Raw genomic sequence first — 26,711 nt, 5'->3', positions numbered from 1 at the left:
CATCCGCTAGTTGTTTCAAACATTAAGTATTGTCTGCTGGATGGATAATAATTTGGACATTTTGCTGCTATTCTTTAATGGCTGTTCTTTCTTTGAATGTAAAATTTTGCTTGATATTCTGTTTGGTTTTTAGCTGTGATAGGTCACTTTCTATGGCATGTTTAATTATTTTGCGCGTACGCCATTGACCATGCGGTTAAATTAATGATATATTTTTAGAATTCGGACATTTCTGCACGCGGCGATACCACATATCTTTAATTTTATTTTTATTTACACAGTTTTTTTTATGGGAAAAGGGGAGGGATTCAAACTTTTATAAGGGAAGGGGTTAAGTAATCTTTATTCACTTTTTTTCACTTTTTTTGCAATGTTATAGCTGGCTATAACACTGCACACACTGATCTTTTACATTGATCAATGGTTTCTCATAGGAAACCATTGATCAATGATTCTGCCGCTTGACTACTCATGCATGGATCTCAGGCACTGAGCAGTCATTCCGCAATCGGACAACAGGAAGCAAGGTAAGGGACCCTCCTGCTGTCCTAGAGCTGTTCAGGATGCCGCGATTACACCGCGGCTATCCCGAACAGCCCCCTGAACTAACCGTCAACGTTTTTCTTTCACTTTAGTGAAAGGCTTAATAGCATGTGACGCCGCGATCAATGCCGCGGGCTATTAGCCACGGGTCTCGGCCATTGTAAGAGGCCAGGCCCAACCCACTATGACACAGGGCCACGCCGTGGCCCCGCGTTATAGAACGGGAGTGGACTCATGATGTACCGGTACATCATGGGTCCTTAAGAGGTTAAAAGCAGTAATAGCTGATCCCTCTTCTTGTCTAGGGTAGAAACTAGATTTGAGGGTGCCGATAGTATGAATATAGGGATCTATATTAGGTGGTTTGGGTGTAGCAGGATGTTTTATAAAATATTTTTTCAGACACAATTGTCTGACAAAAGTAGGCACTAAATTAATCTAAGGGATGTGTTGGGGCAAACTTGAGGCCTTTATTTAATAATGGGTGAGTATTGCATCAATTAAATTGGTGATAGCACTTGGTTGTTCTACTGTGTCTTGCCTACTTTCGATGGAGGTTGAGACTGTAGGTCTAGTTCTATTTTTTCTTCTAGGCCTCTTTTTCTGGGGGTGACCGGGGATTGGGTACTAACGTGTTGGTTGGGGGTGTTGATGGAATTCAATGTACAATCTCTGTTATTATATGTCTTTTGTTTAGTGTAACTAGCGTAATCTTCTGTTGTTGTGTCAAATTCACAGGGAGAGTGGGTAGTAATGGTGGTGGTCTGTGTTGGACAGTGTTGTGAGATTGTTGTTGTGGATGTCCTACAGGCCCTGGTGCATAGTGTGGATGTGAGTGTATTGGCTTCTTTCTGTACATGCTTATGTAATTTCTTGAGTGATTGCTCCTCCAAGGGGAGTGGTGGGATAATTGGTTCTGTTGCTTCTCCATGGTGAGTGGTGTGGATAAGTGTGTTTGTCAAAAAAAAGGGAAGTTAGATTCTGTAAGAGTAGTAAAACTGTTTTGTGTTGGGATGTTATACACATTCGTCTTACTTGTTATTTCAGTATATGTTTATATTTTTATTTTGACCCATAGTTATTATTATTTATTTTTGTTTTTTTGAAGGGCACTATTATTTACAGACCAAAGGGACCGCCATGGGTGATGCAAATTTATTCATGTCTTCTTAGGAACATCAGAACATCATTGCTCAGCTGGGAGTGGGCCTGGTACGCTGGCACCATTATATAGACGATATAATTATAATCTGGGACAATCAATGAGCGAATTGAACACATTTATCAACAACTTAAACATCAATACTTGAAATTTAACTTTTACCCCTCAAATCAGTAATATCAATATAGAATTTTAAGTTATACTAATCACTTCAACCCCCACTAAATTAGTTTGTAGCACATTTCACAAACCCACAGCAAGAAACAGTTTCATTCTATTTTCGAGTTGTCATTTGCCTAGATGGCTCCTCAATATCCCCACCAGTCAATATAAAAGATTAAAAAGAAATTGCACTAGTGACCAACAATACAAAAAAGAAGCCTAAGAACTGATTAAAAAAATTCATAGACAAAAATGATCCAACAAAAGATTCAGAGGCTGGACAGAACTGAATTTTTTCAAGACGCTCCCCAGTCACAGACCAATGATAATACTATATGCTTAATTTTACCTTTTAACCAAGAATATAAAAAAATTAAAGAAAATATGTGAGAAAAATTGGCATCTATTACAACAGGATAAGAGTCTAGGGGCATTACTACCAAGCACGCCAATAGTGTTCACCAAAGCACCCAATCTAGCAATTCAAGCTTAGGCGAAACGCGTCAGATTAGTGGTTGTGGGGCTGGGGTGAGTCCTGTTATTCATTGTATTGAGCCTGTCTTTTCACTACTGTTGTCTGCTGCTATATATTTTTCCCTTGCTGCTATACTGCGCTAGTCACCTTATTTACTTTTGCTGCTACCTGAGATATTGTTCATTTTTTTCCATTTGTCTTATGTTGCACATTATTTATTTGCATTATTTCACGAGAAGCCACATTAGTTGGGTCCAACACTTGTTACATTTTTGCACTGTGTTGGATGTGCATCACTTGTTTAGCACCGCACTTTGTTTAACTATTCACCATATTTCCTCCATTTTTGTTACTACACAGCCCATCTGGGGTTTTCTTCCCTATGTCCCCCTTGCACTAGAATTTTATATCAGCACCACTGGCTCTCCGTATCTGCCTATCCACCTCATATGTGACATTACTAACCTTGTCGATAGCTATACAGGACTCTCCATCCCAGCACCCACTCTGTTTTAACCCATCAGATTTTAATAGTTTTTATGCCCGCATGAATTGACTCTGTGTGTGTATATATATATATATTTATTTATTTTTTTTTATTTATTTTTTTTTTTACCGTAATAAAGAATATTTTCAACCACATATTTTAAGTGTACTATACTATTTATTTCATTTCTAATTTGATATTAGTTACCTCTTGGTTGGGGTTTCACATCTTTGGGTGTGTTCCTACACACCTTTAGGCGATATTGTATTTGTTGGTTCTTGTGAACCCCCTCTAGTTATACATTAAATGGAGCCTGGAATTAGGAAAGCTCTTACGGTGTGTGTACATTTGTGCACTGCTCAAAAAAATGAAGGGAACACTAAGACAACACATCCTAGATCTGATTGAATGAACTAATTGTATGAAATAGTTTCGTCTTTACATGATCAATGGTAATCAAATTTATCAACCCATGGAGGTCTGGATATGGAGTCACACTCAAAAAAGTGGAAAACCACACTACAGGCTGATCCAACTTTGATGTAATGTCCTTAAAACAAGTCAAAATGAGGCTCAGTAGTGTGTGTGACCTCCACGTGCCCAAATGACCTCCCTACAATGCCTGGGTATGCTCCTGATATGGTGGGGGATGGTCTCCTGAGTGATGTACTCCCAGACCTGGACTAAAGCATCCGCCAACTCCTGGACAGTTTGTGGTGCAACGTGGCGTTGGTGGATGAAGCGAGACATGATGTCCCAGATGTGCTCAATCGAATTCAGGTTTGGGGACCTGGCGGACCAGTCCATAGCATCAATGCCTTCCTCTTGCAGGAACTGCTGACACACTCCAGCCACATGAGGTCTAGCATTGTCTTGTATTAGGAGGAACCCAGGGCCAACCGCACCAGCATATGGTCTCACAAGGGGTCTAAGGATCTCATCTCGGTACCTAATGGCAGTCAGGCTACCTCTGGCAAGCACATGGAGGGCTGTGCGGCCCCCCAAAGAAATGCCACTCCACACCATTACTGACCCACCACCAAACCGGTCATGCTGGTGGATGTTGCAGGCAGCAGAAGGTTCTCCACAGTGTCTCAAGGCTCTGTCACATCTGTCACATGTGCTTTGTGTGAATTTGTGAAGAGCACAGTGTGCCAGTGGCGAATTTGCCAATCTTGGTGTTCTCTGGCAAATGCCAAACGTCCTGCACGGTGTTGGGCTGTAAGCACAACCCCCACCTGTTGACATCGGGCCCTCATACCACCCTCATGGAGTCTGTTTCTGACCGTTTCAGTGGACACATGCACATTTGTGGCCTGCTGGAGGTCATTTTGCAGGGCTCTGGCATTACTCCTCCTTGCACAAAGGCAGAGGTAGCGGGTCCTGCTGCTGGGTTGTTGCCCTCCTATGGCCTCCTCCATGTCTGCTGATGTACTCACATGTCTCCTGGTAGAGCCTCCATGCTCTAAACACTACGCTGACAGGCACAGCGAACCTTCTTGCCACAGCTCACATTGATGTGCCATCCTGGATGAGCTGCACTACCTTAGCCACTTGTGTGGATTGTATACTCCGTCTCATGCTACCACTAGAGTTAAAGCACCGCCAGCATTCAAAAGTGACCAAAAAATCAGCCCGGAAGCATAGGAACTGAGAAGTGGTCTGGGGTCACCACCTGCAGAATCACTCCTTTATTGGGGGTGTCTTGCTAATTGCCTATAATTTCCACCTGTTGTCTGTTCCATTTGAACAACAACATGTGAAATTGATTGTCAATCAGTGTTGCTTCCTGAGTGGACAGTGTGATTTCACAGAAGTGTCATTGACTTGGAGTTACATTGTGTTGTTTAAGTGTTTCCTTTATTTTTCTGAACAGAGTATATGTCCTGTTACCTGTCATACACTTGCGCAAAAAAAAAATAAAGCAGAGTTGCGCAAAAAAAACTTCTACATTTATTTTTTGCACATAATAAATACAGCTCCACTGCAAAAAGTGGTGTATGGTGCACCAAACAGTGGACACTTTGAAAGATGTTCTACCTAAAATTGTGCAAAATTAGCAGGAGCATTTATAACATTAAAGTGGTGTAAAGCCAATGATAAATGTCCCCTCAAGAATTTATTTTATCATCCATTCTACAGTAAGCTCATAAAAATGACATCTTATGCCCAGTTTGGTAAAAGGAAATCATCTCACCATAACATGAACAAGTACACAAGAGGGAAAAAACAGTCTTGAAGGTGCTGCTCAAAACGATTGACATAAAGGACCCAGACCAGCACAGGACAATAAATAATTTATTTAGACGATACGGACGACGCGTTTCGGCACTGTCTCATGCCTTCTTGAGGTTCCACAACAAAGTACTACAATGACAAATCTAAAAAAAAAATTCTACTACTAGGAATATTATAAAATGTTTTTTTGTGATGTTTTTTTTAAATGGACTATTTTATCCACCACAAATGAATTTATGATGCTTCTTTTGGATATGGACTTTTTTTTATTCACCACATACGCATTCCCTGATGCATTCCTTTTTTGATGTTTTCTTCTGGATGAGGACATACTTACCCTCCACAAATGGATTTTCTTTTTGAAAATGTGCTGTAATCTTGCTTTCCTGCGAATCTATATATAGAGACCCATATATATATATAATATCCTCATGTAATTTACTTTTTTTATTCAAATATTTTTATATCTATCCATTTTTATTCATTCAACTATTCATTTATCCACTTTTATTCATCCTGAAGGGTTGTCACCCATGTATTCAGCAATACACATACACTTATATTTATACATACATGTATTCTTATTTTTTATTCCATTTTATTATATTCCTAGTATTAGAATTTTTTTTATATTTGTCATTGCAGTACTTTGTTGTTGGACCTGAAGAAGGCCCAAGACAGTGCCGAAATGCATGATCCGTATCATCAAAATAAATTATTCATTGTCCCGTGCTGGTCTGTGTCCTTTCCTTTCCTTCTAGGAGCCGCACACCACAGTGCACCTACTCGCACCGAGCTGGTATATGTCTAAGGGAGCCCCCCTATTTTTCTTTTGTCTCTCCTCAAATCTAGTGCTTAGAGTAAGGTCACACAGAGAATCCTCCAGTTAGCTGCCACATGGACAAATACAGCAAAAATAGCATGAGGGTGGGGTTTGCAAATTGATCAATGGTCGCACAGTTTTTGGGTAAGGTTAGGGGTGCACAGGTTTTGTGTGGTAAGATTTGACCAATTCCATTACATGACAGTTTCAGACAATAGGACTGCACCAAGTGACATGCAAGGCAACAGTGTGTTGGACAGCAGCTGTAGCTTGCTACAAGAGCTGTTGTAGCTTAAAACCAATAATGTGCCCTAACATAAGGCTTGGTTACAACGGCAGAGTGGTAGTGCACTGTAAAACAAAGTCACAGGCAGTTTACTCTGAACCTCCTAAAGATCCAAAATGGTACTTACTTCCCAAAGTACACAAATCCCGTACCTCTCCCCCAAGAAGGCCCATCGTGGCCGGAATAAGCTCAGCAACTGAGCATCAATCAAAATATGTAGACTGGGCTTTGCGCCCGCTACTATCACAGATGCCAGCCTATTTAAAGGATACGGGAGATGTGTTGAGGTTTGTGCAAGAATTCTGTTGGCAGGAGTCTTACACATTAGCATCTATTGACGTTGAATCATTGTACACTAGAATCCCGCATACGACAGGTGTACAAGCTGTTCACGCAGTGCTTAAGCAAACAGATAAAAAATCAGAATACATCAGTTTCATTTGTGATGCGTTAATGTTCATACTCTCCAACAACACTTTCAAATACGATACCCAGTGGTATAGGCAGTGTATGGGGACTGCCATGGGGAGCCCGACCTCATGTTCTTATGCGAACCTCTTTTTAGCAATTTTTGAAAAACAATATATATACAGTACTATCAACCCATATATCAAACATCTGAAAGCATATATGAGACATATGGATGATGTCTTAGTGGTGTGGGAGGGGTCAAAAGAGCAATTTGAGAAGTTTGTGTCTTTCCTCAATACAGAGAATAAAATTAATATGTTGTTTACTAGTGTCTATGGAGGGGATAGCCTTGAATTTTTGGACCTTCGTCTATTAGTTAAAAATGGGCAATTAATCACCCAAGGCTACAGAAAATCAGTGGCCAGAAATGCTATCTTGCACTATGAGAGCTCGAACCCAAAATAGGTAAAGGACGGAATTCGATATAGTCAATTCTTGAGATTAAGGAGAAACAACACAGAAGATGAATGTTATAAAAGTCAAGCTGCAGAATTGGGGTTATCCAATAAGAGTCATTAATAAAGCTTATAAAAAAGCAGAGATGAGGAGCAGGAATGACCTCATTAAAGTGAAGAGCAGCTCTAGAAATGTGAATTCAGCCAACAAGAATGAAAGATTTGTATTTGCATTCAAGAACAGTCCATTAAATGCTATGATCAAAACGGCTATATCTAGTAACTGGCATCTTCTACTTGCAGATTCGGACATTAATGATACAGCAATGAATAGACCTATTGTTACCTTTAGGAAAAATGGGACTATCCAGGATTTCTTGAAAAATAAATCCAAAATTTTTTAAAAAGATCAAAGACAGGAGACCTGGTTGACAACTCCCTTCCCGAAAGGAAATAAGAAATGCGGGTCATGTACACAGTGCAATATGAATATTAAGTCAAATACATGTGTACTGGGAGGACATGCAATCATGGTGGAAGATTTAATTACTTGCCGCAGTACGTACGTGGTATTTTCCTGCTCTGTTCATGTGGCAATTTTTATATCGGGAAGACTGAGAGGCAGTTACGGATCAGAATCCGCGAACATGTTTATTCAGTAAAAAAAGGGGAAGGTTCCCCTAGATTCGTGGAACATATGCGGTCGATGCATAATGGTAACTGTGCCGATCTAAAATTTGGAGGAATAGAACTAGTTTCAGCTTACCGCAATAATGTGAACAGAAGGCAGGCTCTATTGCAAGCGGAGGCCAGGTGGATTCTGCGCCTTGATGCGCAGGGTCCACTTGGTCTAAATGACAGATTAGATATGTCCCCGTTTTTGTACTAAAGTGCTTTATATTATTAGTGAATAGTGTCATATATTTTGGTGAAGGTATATTAATCTATAATTACTATTTTCCTTTTCCGTTGTTGTGCACTGATACGTCACCTGATCACATGATTTCAGCCTTCACCTGATAAAATCATCAGCGTGATGGCGTTCTCACTAGGCCGGAAGAAGCGTTGATTGTAATGCGAAACCGCCGGCAGTTGCCTGTTTTCTGAGCGCTGTCAGCAGCTGCTGCAAGTCCCAGGCTACTGAGGAGGTCCGATATCCGAGGCCGTGAGACCCGTACTGTGCGGTGAGTGCAGGCAGTTTTTTTTATATTGTTACATTGTATTCTGATGCCTGACTCTCTGTCCTAGCACCACCGTGGGTCAGAACAGAGACTCTCTTAGCTGGTCCTAAAGTCCAAAGAAGGGTGTGAAGATTTATGTTGCTAGTCCGCTACCTATCTATTTCTCTGAGAAGTTTACTCTGAACCTCTACTCATCTCCAGCGTTCTTACGATGCCTTCGATGTTCTGCTCCGGTCCCCCGATGTGATCTTCTTTCTGAGCTGCGTTGTGATCGTCAGTGTATCGCCACCTAAGGTGGGACATCGCTGTGGCCAGAAAATAGCTGAGCAGCAGTGTGACATATTGGGTCCAGGTGCTTCCCGGGCCCAACAGACCAGGCTACTGCTCAGAAAGACAATTGTGGTAACCCAGTACAGGCACTGTTGGCGTCTCTGTTCTCAGTCCACTACGCCAGGGTATATTGTGTTTTGTCATCTTGTGATTCAGGTATTTGTTTATCAGTGTTATTGTACCTTTAAGGGAGTTTATGCAGAGTAAACCATGTGATCCTGATGCCCAATGGGATTCCCTCTGGCCTAGTCCTAAAATAGTGTAGGGGTGAGGAGCTAGTTAGTTCAGGAGTTGGAGGAGTTAAAGCTGAGGTACAGTGTGGAGCATAGTTAGAAGTCTGTGGTAACCTGAAGGAGCCCTGTGGAAAAATCAAAAGCCTGTAAACACGCATCTACAAGCACTTCATCGCACAGGTTCATTCTGGAAGTCATAGATAGCAGAAGATAGAAAGCCTCCGGCAACTCTTGGTTTCATATTCTACAGTCTGAGTCTGGCAGTATGCTAAAGCTTTGGGGGAATTACAACTGTGAGTCTTAAGTCAGCGTGGGTGATCCAAAGTAGCAAGTCCAAAGCCTAAAAGCAGAAGTCTGAAGTCTAGAGTAACTCAAATCCAGTTAAGTGTAAAGTACTGCAAGTCCCAGCAAGGTAAAATGCTCTAAAGGGTTACTCCGCATTTCCCCAGTTCTGATCTGTACAATAAGGTACAATGAGGATAGATTACATCTATCCTCACCTCAGTAAAAAATAGTTTTAAGTAACCCTGCATCTGTGGTTGTTATTGTCCCCAATGTTTGGCCCAGGAGAACTGTCAAAGGCTACACCGGCGTACTCCAGTAGTGCACCACACAATCGCACCAGGGGGGACTGGATCAGGGCATCACGGTAGGTTTATTTTTTATTTATTTTTATATTCCACACAATGGGCATAGTTTCGAAAAATACCGCCTCCTGACAGATAACTCCTTCAAGGCAAAACTGTCATTTATGGCGGCTTTTGCCACTACTGCATCATGTAAAATTAGCAATTTACAACTATACCCTATATATTTGTACATCATGGGTTTTTGTAATATTATATAAACTCAAATCAGACAGTCAAGTCGGAAGCATGATCCTCTAGACTGTGATATATATATACACACACACACACACACATGCCTGTGGGTAGTGTAAAAGTAATGAAGCAGCTATTATTCACCTAGTACCAATACTGCCGCTTCCACTCGTTGCTGCTACTGCCTTGTAGTATGTAATTACCAAAGTTGCAGCCAAGCTCAGCCAAAACAATGCCGACACCAGTGTCAGTGACTGGCTGAGCAAGCAGTACCACTAGGCATGTATTATATAAAATTTTACAAAACTAACTTTACAGCCCTTCAGTTAAATAAAAAAAATCCTGGAATACCCCTTTATGGGTTGACTACAGGTCCTCTTTAAAAGGAAAACTGTCAGCCAGTTCACCACACTAAACCCAATATACTGGGTGATAGTGTGGGTGAACTGGAGTCCAACGAGGGGTCACTTACTTTCGTGTGTGCCTTGACCACTGAGTTCTCCCCTCATAAAGTTCTGTTTGTTCTCTCTAAAGTAGTGCTTTGAAGGTGGTCCCCCGGCATCCATATTTCTTTGGGTCCCGGCCTAAGCCCGCCCCCGTGGTTTCATATTCATGTTCTTCACATGCCCCCGGAGCACAACTCTCTGTCTGCAGACCGCAAGCCCTTGAAGATTTTACGCAGCTCTCACATCCTGATGACGTGAAAGCTGTGCGTCCCCGGATGCTCTGCGCAGTGTAACTGCGTATGCGCTGGCCCTCGCTACAGAAGTCTGGCGTAGTGAGGGCCCGGCGTATGCGCAGTTACACTGCGCAGAGTACTCTCCGGGGACGCACAGCTCTCACGTCATCAGGACGTGAGAGCTGCGTAAAATATTCAAGCGCATGCGGTCTGCAGACAGAGCGCTGCGCTCCAGGGGCATGTGAAGAATATGAATATGAAAACCAAAACCATAGGGGCCTCTGGGACCCAATGAAATATGGACGCCGGGGGACTGCCTTCAAAGCCCTACTACAGAGAAAACAAACAGAAGTTTATCGGGGGAGAACTCAGCGGCCAGTTCACCCACTAAAGTAAGTGACCCCTCGTTGGACTCCAGTTCACCCATACTATCAACCAGTTTATTGGATTTAGTGTGGGTGAATTGGCTGACAGTTTTCCTTTAATGCCTTTAAAGTGAATATCAACTTTTTTATACACCTAGGAGGAATTTTATCATGACTAGTGTTTTGTATGCGGGTTTGACTTTAAAAAAAAAACTAAATGCTACAGGGGCTGTAAAGTTAGTGTAATTCATAATATAGTGTCTGTACCTGTGTTTCATGGTGGTCTCGCAATTCTTATGTAATCTTTGTCACAATGTTTATTTTTAACAGCATACAAAATTAGTGTTGTCTCAGGTTTTTCCAGGTTGCAGTGCGGCCCCAGACATTACATCACTAGTCAGGTGTTCAAAGGAGCCTGTCTGCTTCAACGGATGCAAAGGAGATCCTTCTTGTAGGGGTGGGGTGGCTGATGTGTGGCAGGGAGAAATGTGACCTCCTACTTACAAACAAGGAATCCTGGGACTTGTAGTTGGAGGGAGAGAACTCCCACAGGAAATAGCCATTTCATTAAAAAAATTTTTTTTTAAATAAATCAGTAGTAAAGGCTATATGCACACGCCAATTTCCACACATCGGCACCAATTCCGTGTCCACATTCATTTGGGTGGTTTCTGGCCTGTGCGGAATCCACAAGAAGAATTTCTGAAGTGTGGATGGGCTTTAATTTGATGCAGAGTCATCAAATTTCAAAATGAGTACATCTTTTCTTGTCTATGCAAGACATGCTGTAATCTATCCTAGCTTCAAGATAGCATATATTTCAACTATAATTTAAACCAGTTTTTTTTTCTATAGGAAGTTTGCAGAGCATAGGAAGCACTGCTCCCTCCTGATAAGCCCCACACACTTTTCTAATAGTGGTATAAGCTGCACAAATGTTGAGAGTCACAAACCCTTTGCACGAGATGGGATTACAATGATACATGTTCTTCTTCACTTTAACGCAATAAGCGTGTTTGGTTTTTATTAGTGTGGAATGTTGGTTCAGAAGTTCTGACAATGTTTTTCTTGGTGGGAATTTCATTTATTCCCAGGATTTTTTTGTGAATTCAATAATAAATAGGGCAAGTTGTGAGAACAAGGAGATTTTTTAACACTTACCGTAAAATCTCTTTCTCGAAGGATCCATTGGGTGACACAGACCGTGGGTGTATCTTGCTGTCTCTAGGAGGTGTGACACTATGGTAACAAAAAAAGTCAGCTCCTCCCAGCAGGATATACCCGCCTTCAGGCTCTGAGCTAGTCAGTTTAAGTTCCAGAGCAATAGGAGGAGACCAATAGGTCAAGGAAAAACCCAAAACTGTCCAAGAACCAGAAGAAAAAAAATAACTGAACACACCCTCGTACAGAGAATTAAAGGAAAAACCCAAAAAGGGCGGGAGCTGTGTCCCCCAATGGATCCTTTGAGAAAGAGATTTTACGGTAAGTGTTAAAAAATCTCCTTTTCTCTATCGGCTCCATTGGGGGACACAGACCGTGGGACGTACCAAAGCAGTCCCTTGGGTGGGCAGATAAGTAATCAGGAAGATGGCCGATCCACTGCCGCCTGCAACACTTTACGCCCCAGACTAGCATCAGCCGATGCGAAAGTATGAACCCGGTAGAACCTCGAGAAAGTGTGCAAAGACGACCAGGTAGCCGCCTTGCAAATCTGCGAGGCCAAGGCTCTATTATGGAGAGCCCAGGATTCCCCAACAGAAAGTGTGGAATGAGCCACAACCCTGAAAGGAGGGATCTTCCCCTTAGGCTTCCAAAATGGCGGACCGAATCCACCTAGAAATGGCCTTGGAAGCAGGTTGTCCCTTGCAACGACCTTCCGTAAGGATGAAAAAGGAATCACACTGACGAAACGAAGAAGTGATGGAGAGATAAGACCGAACAGCCCGAACTACGTCCAGCTTGTGTAGTAAGCGATCCTTCGGATGAGAAGGAGCCGGGCAAAATGACGGGAGGACAAAGTCCTCATTGAGATGAAAGGCCGAGACCACCTTAGGTAAAATGGAAGGGTCTGGCCGGAAAACGACCTTGTCCTGATGGATCACCAGAAACGGAGAACGGCAGGAAAGAGCTGCCAATTCAGACACCCTCCGGATGGAGGTGATAGCCACCAGAAACGCCACTTTCCAAGAAAGGAGGAGGAGAGACACCTCTCTAAGGGGCTCAAAGGGTGCACCCTGGAGGGCACTCAGAACCAAATTCAAGTCCCAAGGAGGAGAGGGTGACCGATAAGGAGGAACAGCGTGCGCCACTCCTTGCAGGAAGGTCCGGATATGAGGATTAGAAGCCAGGGGCCGCTGGAAAAGAACAGCAAGGCCGAAACCTGACCTTTAAGGGAACTGAGAGAAAACCCCAGTTCCAACCTCTGACTGCAAAAAGGAGAGAAGACCGGGAACAGAGAAGGTCACCGGGGAGAAGTCCTGAGCTTCACACCAACGAAAGTAAGACCGCCAAGTACGGTGGTAAATTCTTGCGGAGGAGGGCTTACGAGCCTTGAGCATGGTGCGAATGACTTGGGAAGAGAACCCGTGGGCCCTCAAAACCACGGTCTCAACCGCCACGCCGTCAAATGCGGCGACTGTAAATTGGGGTGGCAAAGAGGACCCTGAGAGAGTAGATCCGGGCGGAGCGGAAGGCGCAGAGGAGCGTCGTCCAGGAGCCTGACTACGTCAGCGTACCACGACCTTCGGGGCCAATCTGGAGCTACCAGAATGGCGGGGACGTCCTCTGCCTTGAGCTTCCTCAGCACCCTGGGAAGGAGTGGAAGAGGAGGGAACAGATAAGGTAGGGCGAACCCTGCCCAAGGAATCACTAGGGCGTCCACGGCCAAAGCCTGAGGGTCCCGGGACTTGGACACAAACGGAAGGGTTTTCCGATTGTGCCGGGACGCGAAGAGGTCCGCGCCCGGAATGCCCCAGAGGTCTCAGAGCTGCGTGAAGACCTCAGGATGAAGAGACCACTCACCGGGGTCGGGTGACTGAGGACGTCCGCTTCCCAGTTGAGCACTCCCGGAATGTGGATCGCCGAAATGGCCGGAACCTTGCTCTCCGCCTAGGAGAGAATTTTGGTTACCTCGGCCATGGCTGCCGAGCTGCGAGTGCCGCCCTGTCAATTTATGTACGCCACGGCCGTGGCGTTGTCCGACTGAACGCGGACAGGACGGGACTGAAAACGGGGCTCCCAATGAAGAAGACAAAGAAGAATCGCCCGTAATTCTAATAGGTTTATCGGAAGAAGGGTCTCCTGTGGAGACCAGAGACCCTGAACCGTCCAATCCCTGAACACGCCGCCCCAGCCCGACAGGCTGGCATCCTTGTAACAACCTGCCAATGAAGGGGAACAAAAGACCGCCCTTGGAGAAGAAGGGGGAGCGGAGCCATTAGAGCAGAGACTGACGGACCCTGAGAGGGAGAACAATCAGACGATCGACGGACAGAGATCTGTTCCATCGAGAGAGAATCGCCAGTTGGAGGGGGCGATAATGAAACTGGGCAAAGGGTACGGCCTCCATAGTTGCCACCATCCGACCCAGGACTTCCATACAAGTGCGATGGAGACTGATACCTGAGTCCGCAGGGAGCGGAACCCCTCCCGGAGCGCCAGACGTTTGTCCGGCTGAAGACAAATTCGGGCAGAGGCCGTGTCGAATCGAAGCCCCAGAAAGGTTAGAGACTGGGTAGGCCGGAGGACTGACTTGTCCTGGTTGACCAGCCACCCGAAGCGAGTCAGAGTGTGGAGAGTGAGATCCAGATTCTCCAGAGTCTGGTTTCTGGTTGGAGCCTTGATGAGAAGGTCATCCAGATAGGGTATTACCGAGATCCCCTTCGACCGTAACAGGCCCATCACTGGTGCAAGGATCTTTGTAAAGACTCGAGGAGCCGTGGCTAGACCGAAGGGGAGGGCTACAAATTGAAAGTGCCCCTCCGGAACCGCAAAACGGAGGTACCGATGATAGCCCGGAAATATTGGCACATGGAAGTAGGCATCTTTGATGTCCACCGATGAAAGGAACTCCCCCTGTTCCAGGGACGCCACCACCAAGCAGAGAGATTCCATCCGGAAGTGGCGGATGAGAAGATGACGGTTGAGATGCTTGAGGTCTAGGATTGGTCATACAGAACCGTCCTTCTTGGGGATCACAAAGAGATTTGAATAAAAACCCCGAAAACTTTCCCCTGGAGAGACAGGGACGATCACCCCCTGGAGAAGCAGAGACTGGAGAGCCACACGGAATTGCTTCCCCAGGGGAGGAGACCGGGGGGCCCGGGATCGAAAAAAGCGATCCCTCAGAAGGGAGGCGAATTCGATTCGGTAACCGTTAGACACCACGTCCCTGACCCAAGAGTCCTGAATGTGTGAGGTCCAGATGTCTCGGAAAAAAAAGAAACGCCCTCCCACCCGCAAAGAAACCGCGGGTGGAGGCCTCACTTCATTCAGAAGTGGGTTTGCGGTTGCCCGATTTGGGCGCAAAATGGCCAGAGCGGTTGGAGTCCGACTTCCAAGACGGCGTGCCGAAAGGACCGAAAGGAAAAGGACTTCCTTTGGGAAGTAGGGCAAGCCTTATTTTGAGGTAACAAGGAACTCTTACCTCCCGTTGCCTCAGAGATAATCTCATCAAGGCATTTGCCAAAAAGACAGCCGCCCGTAAAGGGAAGCTCAGTGAGAGACCTTTTGGAAGCGGCATCCGCATTCCAAGCCTTAAGCCACATAGAGCAGCGGAGGGCTGCTAGGTGACCCACAGCAAAAGCAGAACAACGGGCTGACTGCATGGAAGCTGCGCGTAGAAAGTCCCCAGCCTTGGCGCATCGGAGAGCAAGAGCAGATAGGTCCTCTGGGGGGGATCCCGCTAAGATATCCTGATGGAGCTGTTGGCACAACTCCGACAGGGCCTTGGAGACCCATGCCGAGGCGAAGATGGGAAGAAGAGAAGAGCCAGCTGCTTCAGAAGCGAACTTCGCTGAAGATTCTACCTTCTTGTCCGCGGGATCCTTGAAGGCAGCGGCATTTTCCAGAGGCAGTGTAGTCGCCTTAGAGATCCGGGAGATTGGTGGATCCACTGAGGGAGGGGAAGCCACCTTAGCGACAAAGTCCTTGTCAAATGGATAACGCTCTTGAATTGTCTTGACTCCGGGGAATCTCTTGTCTGGATGTTTCCATGCTGATTCCAGAATGTTGTCAAAGTCAGCGTGAGAGCTGAACCTTTGAGGTGCTGGCTTAGTACGATGAAAAGATACTCCTGGATTGACATCCGAAGATCCTGGGTCCTCCAAGTGAAAGGTGTCTCTTATGGCTGTCACCAATGAGTTCACTGTAGCAATTGAGTCCGAGCGGTCCTCTGGGTCAGATGTTGGTTCGGAAGCCTCGTCCACTAGTTCACCAGGGGAATGTGAGTGAGTAGAGGCAGTCCTGGAGGGGGGAGATCCAGACCGGGTACGCGGCTCTGGCGTGGCAGAGCGGCGATTCCGAGCACGTCCTCTGGAGGAGCGACGTTTGTTCCCAGATGATAGGAGGGGGGCGGGACCCGCAAGGGGAACGCTCACGCCTATCCTAAGACTCAATGGAAGAGTCAGACGAGGCCCCCCTAGAACGCTTGTGAGAGTGTGAAGTACGAGGAGACGAAGAGCGGGCCCTCTCAGAGGTCCTGCGCAGGGAAGACCCCTTCAAGGCTGACACCATTTCGTGGGAGGCCTCAGCCACCGAACGGGAGACTTGGGTCAAGTCAGCCATATACTGGGTGAGGGAAGAAACCCAAGCCGGAGGAGCGACTGAACCCACCGGGACCGAAGGGGCATCAGGGGGCACCAGGGGGAGCAGTGGAGCAGGCAGAGCAAGCGGGCTCAGCGGAGCCAGGCATTTTGGTATTACAGTGCTTACAGGTATAGTAAGTCACTGAATTCCCAGGTTTCTGATTAGACGGAGGAACAGCCCTGGGTACGGACATAATGGGGTAAACAAAAAGAAGACAGGCACTTTCTCACCCAGATCTTTGTCCCCTGTCAGCTGCAGTGAGGAGAACTCACTCCATGCAGCCAGAGAGACTGAACAAGCCAGCCAATAGGGAGGGAGGGGCGTGCCTGGAGCAAGGCACACAGTAACCGACTACTACCCAAGAAAATCGCGCCCACAGCGCTGATAGGACGCTGCTTCGCGCCTCTGAGAGCTCCCAGCCCGGTGGGCGGAGCCACAGACCAGCCGAAAAAGAACTGTCATGGCGCCCGCTCCTTGTCCCGAGCGCACCTGTCTAGCTGTATATGCGCTCGGGGGAACAGAGCGGGCGGCCAGAACGCCAGCACAGGCTGCCGGCGAAAGTGAAAGTAAGCCGGCGCTGAGGCTCCCGGCTCGTAACAGCGCCGCGGCTTGCAGCCGCTTCTAAGACACTGCGAACATAAGAAGGAAGCCAGCGCTGAAAGCGCCCGATCCAAAGCAGCGCCGCGGCTGACAGCCGCATATAAGGCACTGAGTAGTGCACCAACACACACACACATATAATAAAGAGCTCCATACCACATGCCCCCCAAAAGTAAGGTGCCTTATAAAAATATGCCCCCTCAGGTGTCGCTGCTCCCCCAGCATAAGTGCAGCCCCTGTAAAATCAAGCCCCATACACTGAAGGTGGGCCAAAACAGGGGGTCTCCAGAGGTTGCGAGTCCATACCTATGGGAAAAAGGGGAAAGTACTTACCTCAGTCAGAAGAACTTACCTAATGGAGTCTTCAGTGAAGTCTTCAGTCAGCTTTTTGTCCCTGCATCACGAATGGCTGCTATGCGCGAGCGAGGCGAGCAGAGAAGAAGGGGGACCCGAACCCATGAGGTACCACCCAGACGCTGACCGTTGGCGAGAGGGGGTTAACAGCGCATATACGCAATGTCTGTGCCCCCTTACTCGCAATGGGGAAACAGTGAACCGCAGTTCCCGAGTCCCCACCTGAAAACGTAAAAGAAAGAGAATAAAAACTAACATGTCCCTATACTAGGAAAATAAAAAAACAGAAGACCTGGTCTGGAGAATCCAGCCCATGTCCACCTCCTTCAGACACTAAGCTTAAACTGACTAGCTCAGAGCCTGAAGGTGGGTATATCCTGCTGGGAGGGGCTGACTTTTTTTGTTACCATAGTGTCACACCTCCTAGAGAAAGCAAGATACACCCACGGTCTATGTTCCCCAATGGAGCCGATAGAGAGACATACCTTTTCTGGTTGTATGTTTATTTTGGTGCACGACCCAACAAAAGCCGCTCAGGTTTACAAAAGTAAATCAGGGCTTATGGAGGAGATTTATCAAAGCCTGTGTAGAGGAAGAGTGGTGCAGTTGCCAATTGCAACCAGATTGCTTCTTTTATTTCAGAGGCCAATTGAAAAAAAGAAGCAATCCGATTGGTTGTTAGAGACAACTGCTCCACTCAACCTCTACACAGGTTTTGATAAATTACCCCATGTGTTCTTTCTCAGGTTTTTTGATCTGCATTTTCAGCATTTTTTTTCTGCGTGAGGCTATGTTCCCCAACAGATTTTTTCAGCCTTATTTCTTTGCTTTTGGACTGTTTTATTTTTGGCTCAAAAAAGTTCCCAGGGTTGTGACCGTATTACATACAAAAAAAAAACTGTACTGTTTTTCCACCAATCCTTTTCTAACAGTGCTAATCCCTACTGCAGGCAATTTCTATTGACCGTTCCAACACATTAGCTGAACAGGTATTTCTTAGGGTCTATTCACACGGGCGGAATTTCTGCCTGAAATGAAAGCCCAATACACTTCCGCACTCCCGTTGAATTCTGCCAAAAAGGACTGCGAAATCCCATCGAAGAGTATTGGGCTTGGGAAATTGGGAGTATTGGGAAATACTGCCATGTGAATAGACCCTTATGTGTTAGGATGAAGAAAAGAAGGCCCAAAACAGCAGATTTGGCAGCATAAGAACAGCACTGACTGAGTCAGGGGGAAAAAATGGCAGCTGGGGAGTACAGGGTGTTGTTTTTTTTTTTTAATCCAATTTTTAGCTGGAAAAAAAAAGGGGGAGGGTTTAATGGTCCAAAAACAGCCCAAAATACTGTGTGTACAATAAACTGCAAGTGTAATCCACAGTTTTGTGACTGATCCTACTTTTACTTATGATGCTTTAGTTGACATGTGTGCTCACATAGCCTGTCAGTCATCCTATAGTTACATTCCTGATCAACCCACCTTAATTCAAGATATTTGTTAAATATTTAGACCACAAGACAAGTAATTTAGACCACAAGACATGATTTGGTTAAAATAAAATTTAATGTGTACATTTTTTTAAACAAGCAAAATTACAAATATGTTCCTTACAAAATATAAATGAGTTTGGGAAAACCAAATTTTGTTTGTAAACAAAGCCTAAAAAACAATAAATAGACGTTTCCTGAGAATCAGTGTATAAAACATGTCTAGAATTTACAAAATGATTCCTCTGTAACCTTTTAACACATAGAAGGCAGCCCAAGGCTAGATTATACCTGGAACAGAATAAAAAACAGCCCTAAATTACATTACCCACTCCTATTTCTCAGATTCCCATCTTATGACAGTCCAGAACATACACTTGCACATGTCTTAATAGAGAACACTGCAAAAACCTGAACATTTTTAACTTGACTTTAATAAATAAAGTTAACATCACCCCAAATGGTTTAAACATCTTTTTATAGGAGAGCACCAGACATGGTCATTATTTGTTCATTGGTATGACAGGTCAGCTCTCAAAAGCAGGTTTAAGGGTAGGGTCACATACAGTGCATCCACAGCATATTTCACGCTGCGGATGCGCCCGCTGCCGGTAGTCACAGAGAGACTGCAGAGCGAGCTCCCAGCTGCACTCTATGACTGCCAGTGGTGGGCGCATCTGCAGCATCAAATACAATGTGGATGCGCTGAGAGTGACCCTACCCTTAATGTATCTTCAAGTGGGAAGACACTTTTAAAATACTCTAGAATGATTAACTTAAGTGACATGAAGAGTGCAATGTTGCATTGTGACATCGCATATTAAGACTGTTAATGTGGTTGTGTTGTGGCTTGTGACCGCAATAGGACAGTCATCCAAAATTCAAATCTGATGGATTTTTGGTTGCAGGTCGTTTATAACTTTGCTAGTATTTACATCAATGAAAGCCACATGCAATTTGTTTACTGCTATGTGATTTAATTGTGTGTTTTTTTTTTTTTTTTTATATTTGTGTGAGTTGACTGTATATTTTGGTCACTATGAGATGGGCTGTTGCGCAACACGTCGCCATATATCCCTAGCCTAATCATTTTCAGTACCAAAAAGACTTGCCAAAGATTGTGAAATGTATTCCAGCAGGTAATACAAGGATCCCTAGTAAGAGTACCGTATATATTATATTAAATCATTACTGTCATTTTAACAGACTTTACAGTTTTTAACATTTGCTTTTATTATAGATTTAATTAATCTGTTTTATCAGACAAACGTGCATCATTCTCCTGCCTACTATTAAACTTATCTTCTCCCCTCCCTTCCCTAAATTGCCAAAAAATAAGCTTAATTCGGTCTGGTGCCTCCATTTTTACAAACTGACATCACCTGTCTCTTGAAATGGGAGGGGTGAGAAGTGAGAGGGAATGAAGAATGAAGAAGCTGCAGAAAGACAGCAAAGAGACTCCACAGGAGCTTTAGTAAGTAACCTATCTCACTAAGGCTTGATTCACAGCTTAGACTGTTCAATAGTGCAATATAATGTGTTCCATGCTGCTGCATCTGCTGTATGGCAGACACCAAAAACCTTAGACATCACCAACACCAGAGAAAACTGAAGATAACAGATTTAGAAAACTGATGAAAAATGCCATATATACAATGAAAGTTCTGAGCTGACCACTCAAAATAAAAAAAAGAAGAAGTGGTCTTTTATGGGGTGGTCTTCTAAAAAAAAAATTAAAAAAAAGGAAATGTGACGCTGAAAATCTGTCACAGTAATATAGTCTGGATAAGGGGTCGTCTTTTGGAGAGGTTGCACTGTACAAGTTATATAATGGCCAGAAATAGTGGTGCTTCATGTACACAGACAACAGCTTATCATGAAACACCACCTGAAAGGACAGTCAAGCTTTAAGGACATTACACACAGTCCATATGCACAGCGCGGAACAAAAGTGGACAATAAAGACCTATAGGCCCCTCTAATGCAGAAAAGTCAATGCATGAAGTCATTGCTCCTGTCTCCATTTAATCCTGGTATTGCCGGGCATGTTTCTAGGTTAAGAGGAAATCTCAGTGAAATCATTTAGCACTACCTTTCAGGGGGTAGCATCAAAGAAATAGTAGTATAGCCACCATAGAGATAAGAATTATAATGTGAGATATAACACCTACGCAATAATGAACCTACATCCAACAAGTGAAAATGTGAAGCCCATTAGAATGATATTATAATCCAGACACAGAATACAGTTAGTGAAATGAAGAAATTCACAGATAAGTCAGTCATTGAAAACATATTCAAAGCTTCAAGGTGCATATTCAAAGGTTTAAGTCTAAATTCATCAAGGCATTTTAGTGTCCTGTATTCAGATAGATTATATATATATATATATATATATATATATATATATATATATATAATTTAGTCCAGTAACTTCACATTCTTACTCTTTCTAGCCACTTTAACAATTAAAATGTAACATATTACAGGCTCAGTAAAGTGGCACACCACCAAGTTCTTATTTTACCTAGTTAACCCCATTTATTGTCATGAATACATTTCACGTAAAATAACTTATGTTATTTAGGTTAGGTGTCCAGAAATTCACAGCTACAAAGTGATCCATGTGAACGGTGGTTATGGCCCTTCAATCGAGTTCTCCACAGTCTGTTATAACTATTCTTTTTGAAGGACGTCCATTCTTACTGCCGAAAGCTTCTATTTTTCTTACAACCTCAAGACCATCCTTAACATGTCCAAAAACTACGTGTTTACCATCCAGCCTGGAATGACACATACAGAAGATATTATTTATAAAGCACTTTCCTTTAAAAGAAAGATTAAAAAGACTAATGTGTTGGGGATTTCTTAAGGGTTTTCTGTGTCAAGTTGTCATTCAACTCCCAGAGTTTATCAACCTATATGGGTGCTGTAATAGCAAACTTATTATCGGTTTTCTGTTCCAGACCAAATGGAAAAGAAATTCGAAAAAGGTCTAATTTCACACAAATATAGACTGTATTTTAGCCATACAAAAAATATTTCCCTTCATTGAAAAGTGTGTGTTGTGGGAATCTCAGGTGTATGGACAGCTATAAACAACAAACTGAATTGAAGTGTCACATGAAATAAAAATGAAAATCCCCATGGCCTACAAACCTGGAAACCTGCTGCAAAAGAGACTAAAGCTCTGCAAACCTTGTGACGACAGGTAACAGGAAAAGCAAGTGTGTGTTGTTTCTCCAACCCCCCCCCCCCCCCCCCCTTAAATTTCCCACCTCCCTGGGCACCACTATAAAACACATTGACCAGAACACCCCTTTAAGTAATATCAATGGGTTCTTGTCTTGACTCCCTCATTACAAACAGCTGTCTTATCTGAGTATACTGAGAGACCTGTCAGGAGGAAAGAAGATGGCAAAAAACTACCCTGTAGCTTTTCTTGCCGTTTCCAGGTAATTCATAACCCCTTAAGGACCAGGCCATTTTATACCTTAAGGACCGGAGCGTTTTTTGCAATTCTGACCACTGTCACTTTAAACATTAATAACTCTGGAATGCTTTTAGTTATCATTCTGATTCCGAGATTGTTTTTTCGTGACATATTCTACTTTAACTTAGTGGTAAAATTTTATGGTAACTTGCATCCTTTCTTGGTGAAAAATCCCAAAATTTGATGAAAAAAATGAAAATTTTGCATTTTTCTAACTTTGAAGCTCTCTGCTTGTAAGGAAAATGGATATTCAAAATATATTTTTTTTGGGTTCACATATACAATATGTCTACTTTATGTTTGCATCATAAAATTTATGAGTTTTTACTTTTGGAAGACACCAGAGGGCTTCAAAGTTCAGTAGCAATTTTGAAATTTTTCACAAAATTTTCAAACTCACTATTTTTCAGGGACCAGTTCAGTTTTGAAGTGGATTTGAAGGGTCTTCATATTAGAAATACCCCATAAAAGACCCCATTATAAAAACTACACCCCCTAAAGTATTCAATAAAACATTCAGTAAGTGTATTAACCCTTTAGGTGTTTCACAGGAATAGCAGCAAAGTGAAGGAGAAAATTCAAAATCTTCATTTTTTACACTCGCATGTTCTTGTAGACCCAATTTTTGAATTTTTGTAAGGGGTAAAAAGGAGAAAATTTTTACTTGTATTTGAAACCCAATTTCTCTCGAGTAAGCACATACCTCATATGTCTATGTTATTTGTTCAGCGGGCGCAGTAGAGGGCTCAGAAGGGAAGGAGCGACAAATGGTTTTTGGGGGGCATGCCGCATTTAGGAAGCCCCTATGGTGCCAGGACAGAAAAAAAAAAACACATGGCATACCATTTTGGAAACTAGACCCCTCAGGGAACGTAACAAGGGGTAAAGTGAACCTTAATATCCTACAGGTGATTCACGACTTTTGCATATGTAAAAAAAATATATTTTTTTTTTACCTAAAATGCTTGGTTTCCCAAAAATTTTACATTTTTAAAAAGGGTAATAGCAGAAAATACCCCCCAAAATTTGAAGCCCAATTTCTCCCGATACAGAAAACACCTCGCATGGGGGTGAAAAGTGCTCTGCTGGTGCACTACAGGTCTCAGAAGAGAAGGAGTCACATTTGGCTTTTTGAAAGCAAATTTTGCTCTGGGGGCATGCCGCATTTAGGAAGCCCCTATGGTGCCAGAACAGCAAAAAAAAACCACATGGCATACCATTTTGGAAACTAGACCCCTCGGGGAACGTAACAAGGGGTAACGTGAACCTTAATGCCCTACAGGTGTTTCGCGACTTTTGCATATGTAAGAAAAAATAATTTTTTTTTACCTAAAATACTTGTTTTCCCAAAATGTTTACATTTTTAAAAAGGGTAATAGCGGAAAATACCCCCCAAAATTTGAAGCCCAATTTCTCCCGATTCAGAAAACACCCCATATGGGGGTGAAAAGTGATCTGCTGGCGCACTACAGGTCTCAGAAGAGAAGGAGTAACATTTGGCTTTTTGAAAGCAAATTTTGCTCTGGGGGCATGCCGCATTTAGGAAGCCCCCATGGTGCCAGGACAGCAAAAAAAGCCCACATGGCATACCATTTTGGAAACTAGACCCCTCGGGGAACGTAACAAGGGGTAATGTGAACCTTAATACCTTACAGGTGTTTCACGACTTTTGCATATGTAAAAAAATATATATTTTTTTTACCTAAAATGCTTGGCTTCCCAAAATTTTTACAATTTTAAAAAGGGTTATAGCAGAAAATACCCCCCAAAATTTGAAGCCCAATTTCTCCCGATTCAGAAAACACCCCATATGGGTGTGAAAAGTGCTCTGCTGGCGCACTACAGGTCTCAGAAGAGAAGGAGTCACATTTGGCTTTTTGAAAGCGAATTTTGCTCTGGGGGCATGCCGCATTTAGGAAGCCCCTATGGTGCCAGGACAGCAAAAAAAAAACACATGGCATACCATTTTGGAAACTAGACCCCTCGGGGAACGTAACAAGGGGTAATTTGAACCTTAATACCCTACAGGTGTTTCACGACTTTTGCATATGTAAAAAAATATATATTTTTTTTTACCTAAAATGCTTGTTTTCCCAAAAATTTTACATTTTTTAAAAGGGTAATAGCAGAAAATACCCCCCAAAATTTGAAGCCCAATTTCTCCCGAGTACGGCGATACCCCATATGTGGCCCTAAACTGTTGCCTTGAAATACGACAGCGCTCCAAAGTGAGAACGCCATACGCATTTGAGGCCTAAATTAGGGATTCCATAGGGGTGGACATAGGGGAATTCTACGCCAGTGATTCCCAAACAGGGTGCCTCCAGCTGTTGTAAAACTCCCAGCATGCCTGGACAGTCAGTGGCTATCTGGCAATACTGGGAGTAGTTGTTTTGCAACAGCTGGAGGCTCCGTTTTGGAAACAGTGGCGTACCAGACGTTTTTCATTTTTATTGGGGAGGGGGGCTGTGTAGGGGTATGTGTATATGTAGTGTTTTTTACTTTTTATTTTATTTTGTGTTAGTGTAGTGTAGTGTTTTTAGGGTACAGTCACACGGGCGGGGGGTTCACAGTAGTTTCTCGCTGGCAGTTTGAGCTACGGCAGAAAATTTGACGCAGCTCAAACTTGCAGCCGGATACTTACTTTAATCCTCCGCCCATGTGAGTGTACCCTGTACGTTCACATTGGGGGGGGGAACATCCAGCTGTTGCAAAACTACAACTCCCAGCATGTACGGTCTATCAGTGCATGCTGGGAGTTGTAGTTTTGCAACCGCTGGAGGCTCCGTTTTGGAAACAGTGGCGTACCAGACATTTTTCATTTTTATTGGGGAGGGGGGCTGTGTAGGGGTATGTGTATATGTAGTGTTTTTTACTTTTTATTTTATTTTGTGTTAGTGTAGTGTAGTGTTTTTAGGGTACAGTCGCACGGGCGGGGGGTTCACAGTCGTTTCTCGCTGGCAGTTTGAGCTGCGGCAGAAATTTTGCCGCACCTCAAACTTGCAGCCGGATACTTACTGTAATCCTCCGCCCATGTGAGTGTACCCTGTACGTTCACATTGGGGGGGGGGGGGGGGGGGGGGACATCCAGCTGTTGCAAAACTACAACTCCCAGCATGTACGGTCTATCAGTGGATGCTGGGAGTTGTAGTTTTGCAACAGCTGGAGACACACAGGTTGTGAAACACCGAGTTTGGTAACAAACTCAGTGTTTTGCAACCAGTGTGCCTTCAGCTGTTGCAAAAGCTACAACCCCCAGCATGTACGGACAGCGGAAGGGCATGCTGGGTGTTGTAGTTATGCAACAGCTGGAGGCATACTACTTTGGCTGGGGATTGTAGTTATGCAACAGCTGGAGACACACTGGTTTGCTACTTAACTCAGTGTGCCTTCAGCTGTTGCAAAACTACAACTCTCAGCAGTCACCGACAGCCAACGGGCATGCTGGGAGTTGTAGTTATGCAACCACCAGATGCACCACTACAACTCCCAGCATGCACTTTAGCTGATTGTGCAAGCTGGGAGTTGTAGTTACACAACAGCTGAAGGTGCACTTTTCCATAGAAAGAATGTGCCTCCAGCTGTTGCAAAACTACAAGTCCCAGCATGCCCATAAGGGCATGCTGGGAGTTGTGGTGGTCTGCCTCCTGCTGTTGCATAACTACAGCTCCCAGCATGCCCTTTTTGCATGCTGGGAGCTGTTGCTAAGCAACAGCAGGAGGCTGTCACTCACCTCCAACGATCCTCGCCGCACAGGTCAGTCCCTCGTCGTCTCCGCCGCCGCCGCTGCTCCTGGGGCCCCGATCCCAACAGGGGCGCCGGGGATCGGGGTCCCCAGCACCCGGGGTGCACGTCCCGCACCCGCTCACGTCCTCCGGAAGAGGGGCGGAGCGGGTTGCGGGAGTGACACCCGCAGCAGGCGCCCTGATTGGTCGGCCGGTAATCCGGCCGACGAATCAGGGCGATCGTGAGGTGGCACCAGTGCCACCTCACCCCTGCTGCCTCTGGCTGTTCGGGGCCGTCTCTGACGGCCCCGATCAGCCAATAATTCCGGGTCACCGGGTCACTGGAGACCCGATTGACCCGGAATCCGCCGCAGATCGCTGGACTGAATTGTCCAGCGATCTGCGGCCATCGCCGACATGGGGGGTCATAATGACCCCCCTGGGCGATATGCCCCGATGCCTGCTGAACGATTTCAGCAGGCATCGGGGACCGGCTCCGCTCCAGATGGTTGCGGGGGGCCGGTAAAACACATGACGTTCTCATACGTCATGTGTCCTTAAGGACTCGGAAATGGAGACGTATGAGAACGTCATGT

At 44.5% G+C, this 26,711-nt stretch overlaps 1 protein-coding gene across 3 annotated transcripts in view; it reads right to left on the bottom strand.

Annotated features, from left to right (window-relative positions):
- Window positions 1-21,290: 21,290 nt before the first annotated feature.
- Window positions 21,291-26,711, bottom strand: part of LOC130282749 (peptidyl-prolyl cis-trans isomerase F, mitochondrial) — a 63,105-nt gene continuing 57,684 nt past the window's right edge. For 2 of the 3 annotated variants that reach the window (XM_056531370.1, XM_056531369.1), the window contains exon 6: window positions 21,291-21,680. In XM_056531370.1, the coding sequence (XP_056387345.1) occupies window positions 21,545-21,680 (136 nt within the window). In that variant the 3' untranslated portion in view covers window positions 21,291-21,544. The remainder of the gene's footprint in view (window positions 21,681-26,711) is intronic. The other variant, XM_056531368.1, reaches the window with a different exon arrangement.

The sequence above is a fragment of the Hyla sarda genome, chromosome 7 (assembly GCF_029499605.1).
Source record: "Hyla sarda isolate aHylSar1 chromosome 7, aHylSar1.hap1, whole genome shotgun sequence".
Lineage (NCBI taxonomy): Eukaryota > Metazoa > Chordata > Amphibia > Anura > Hylidae > Hyla > Hyla sarda.
This window is presented reverse-complemented; position numbering and strand designations above follow the sequence as displayed.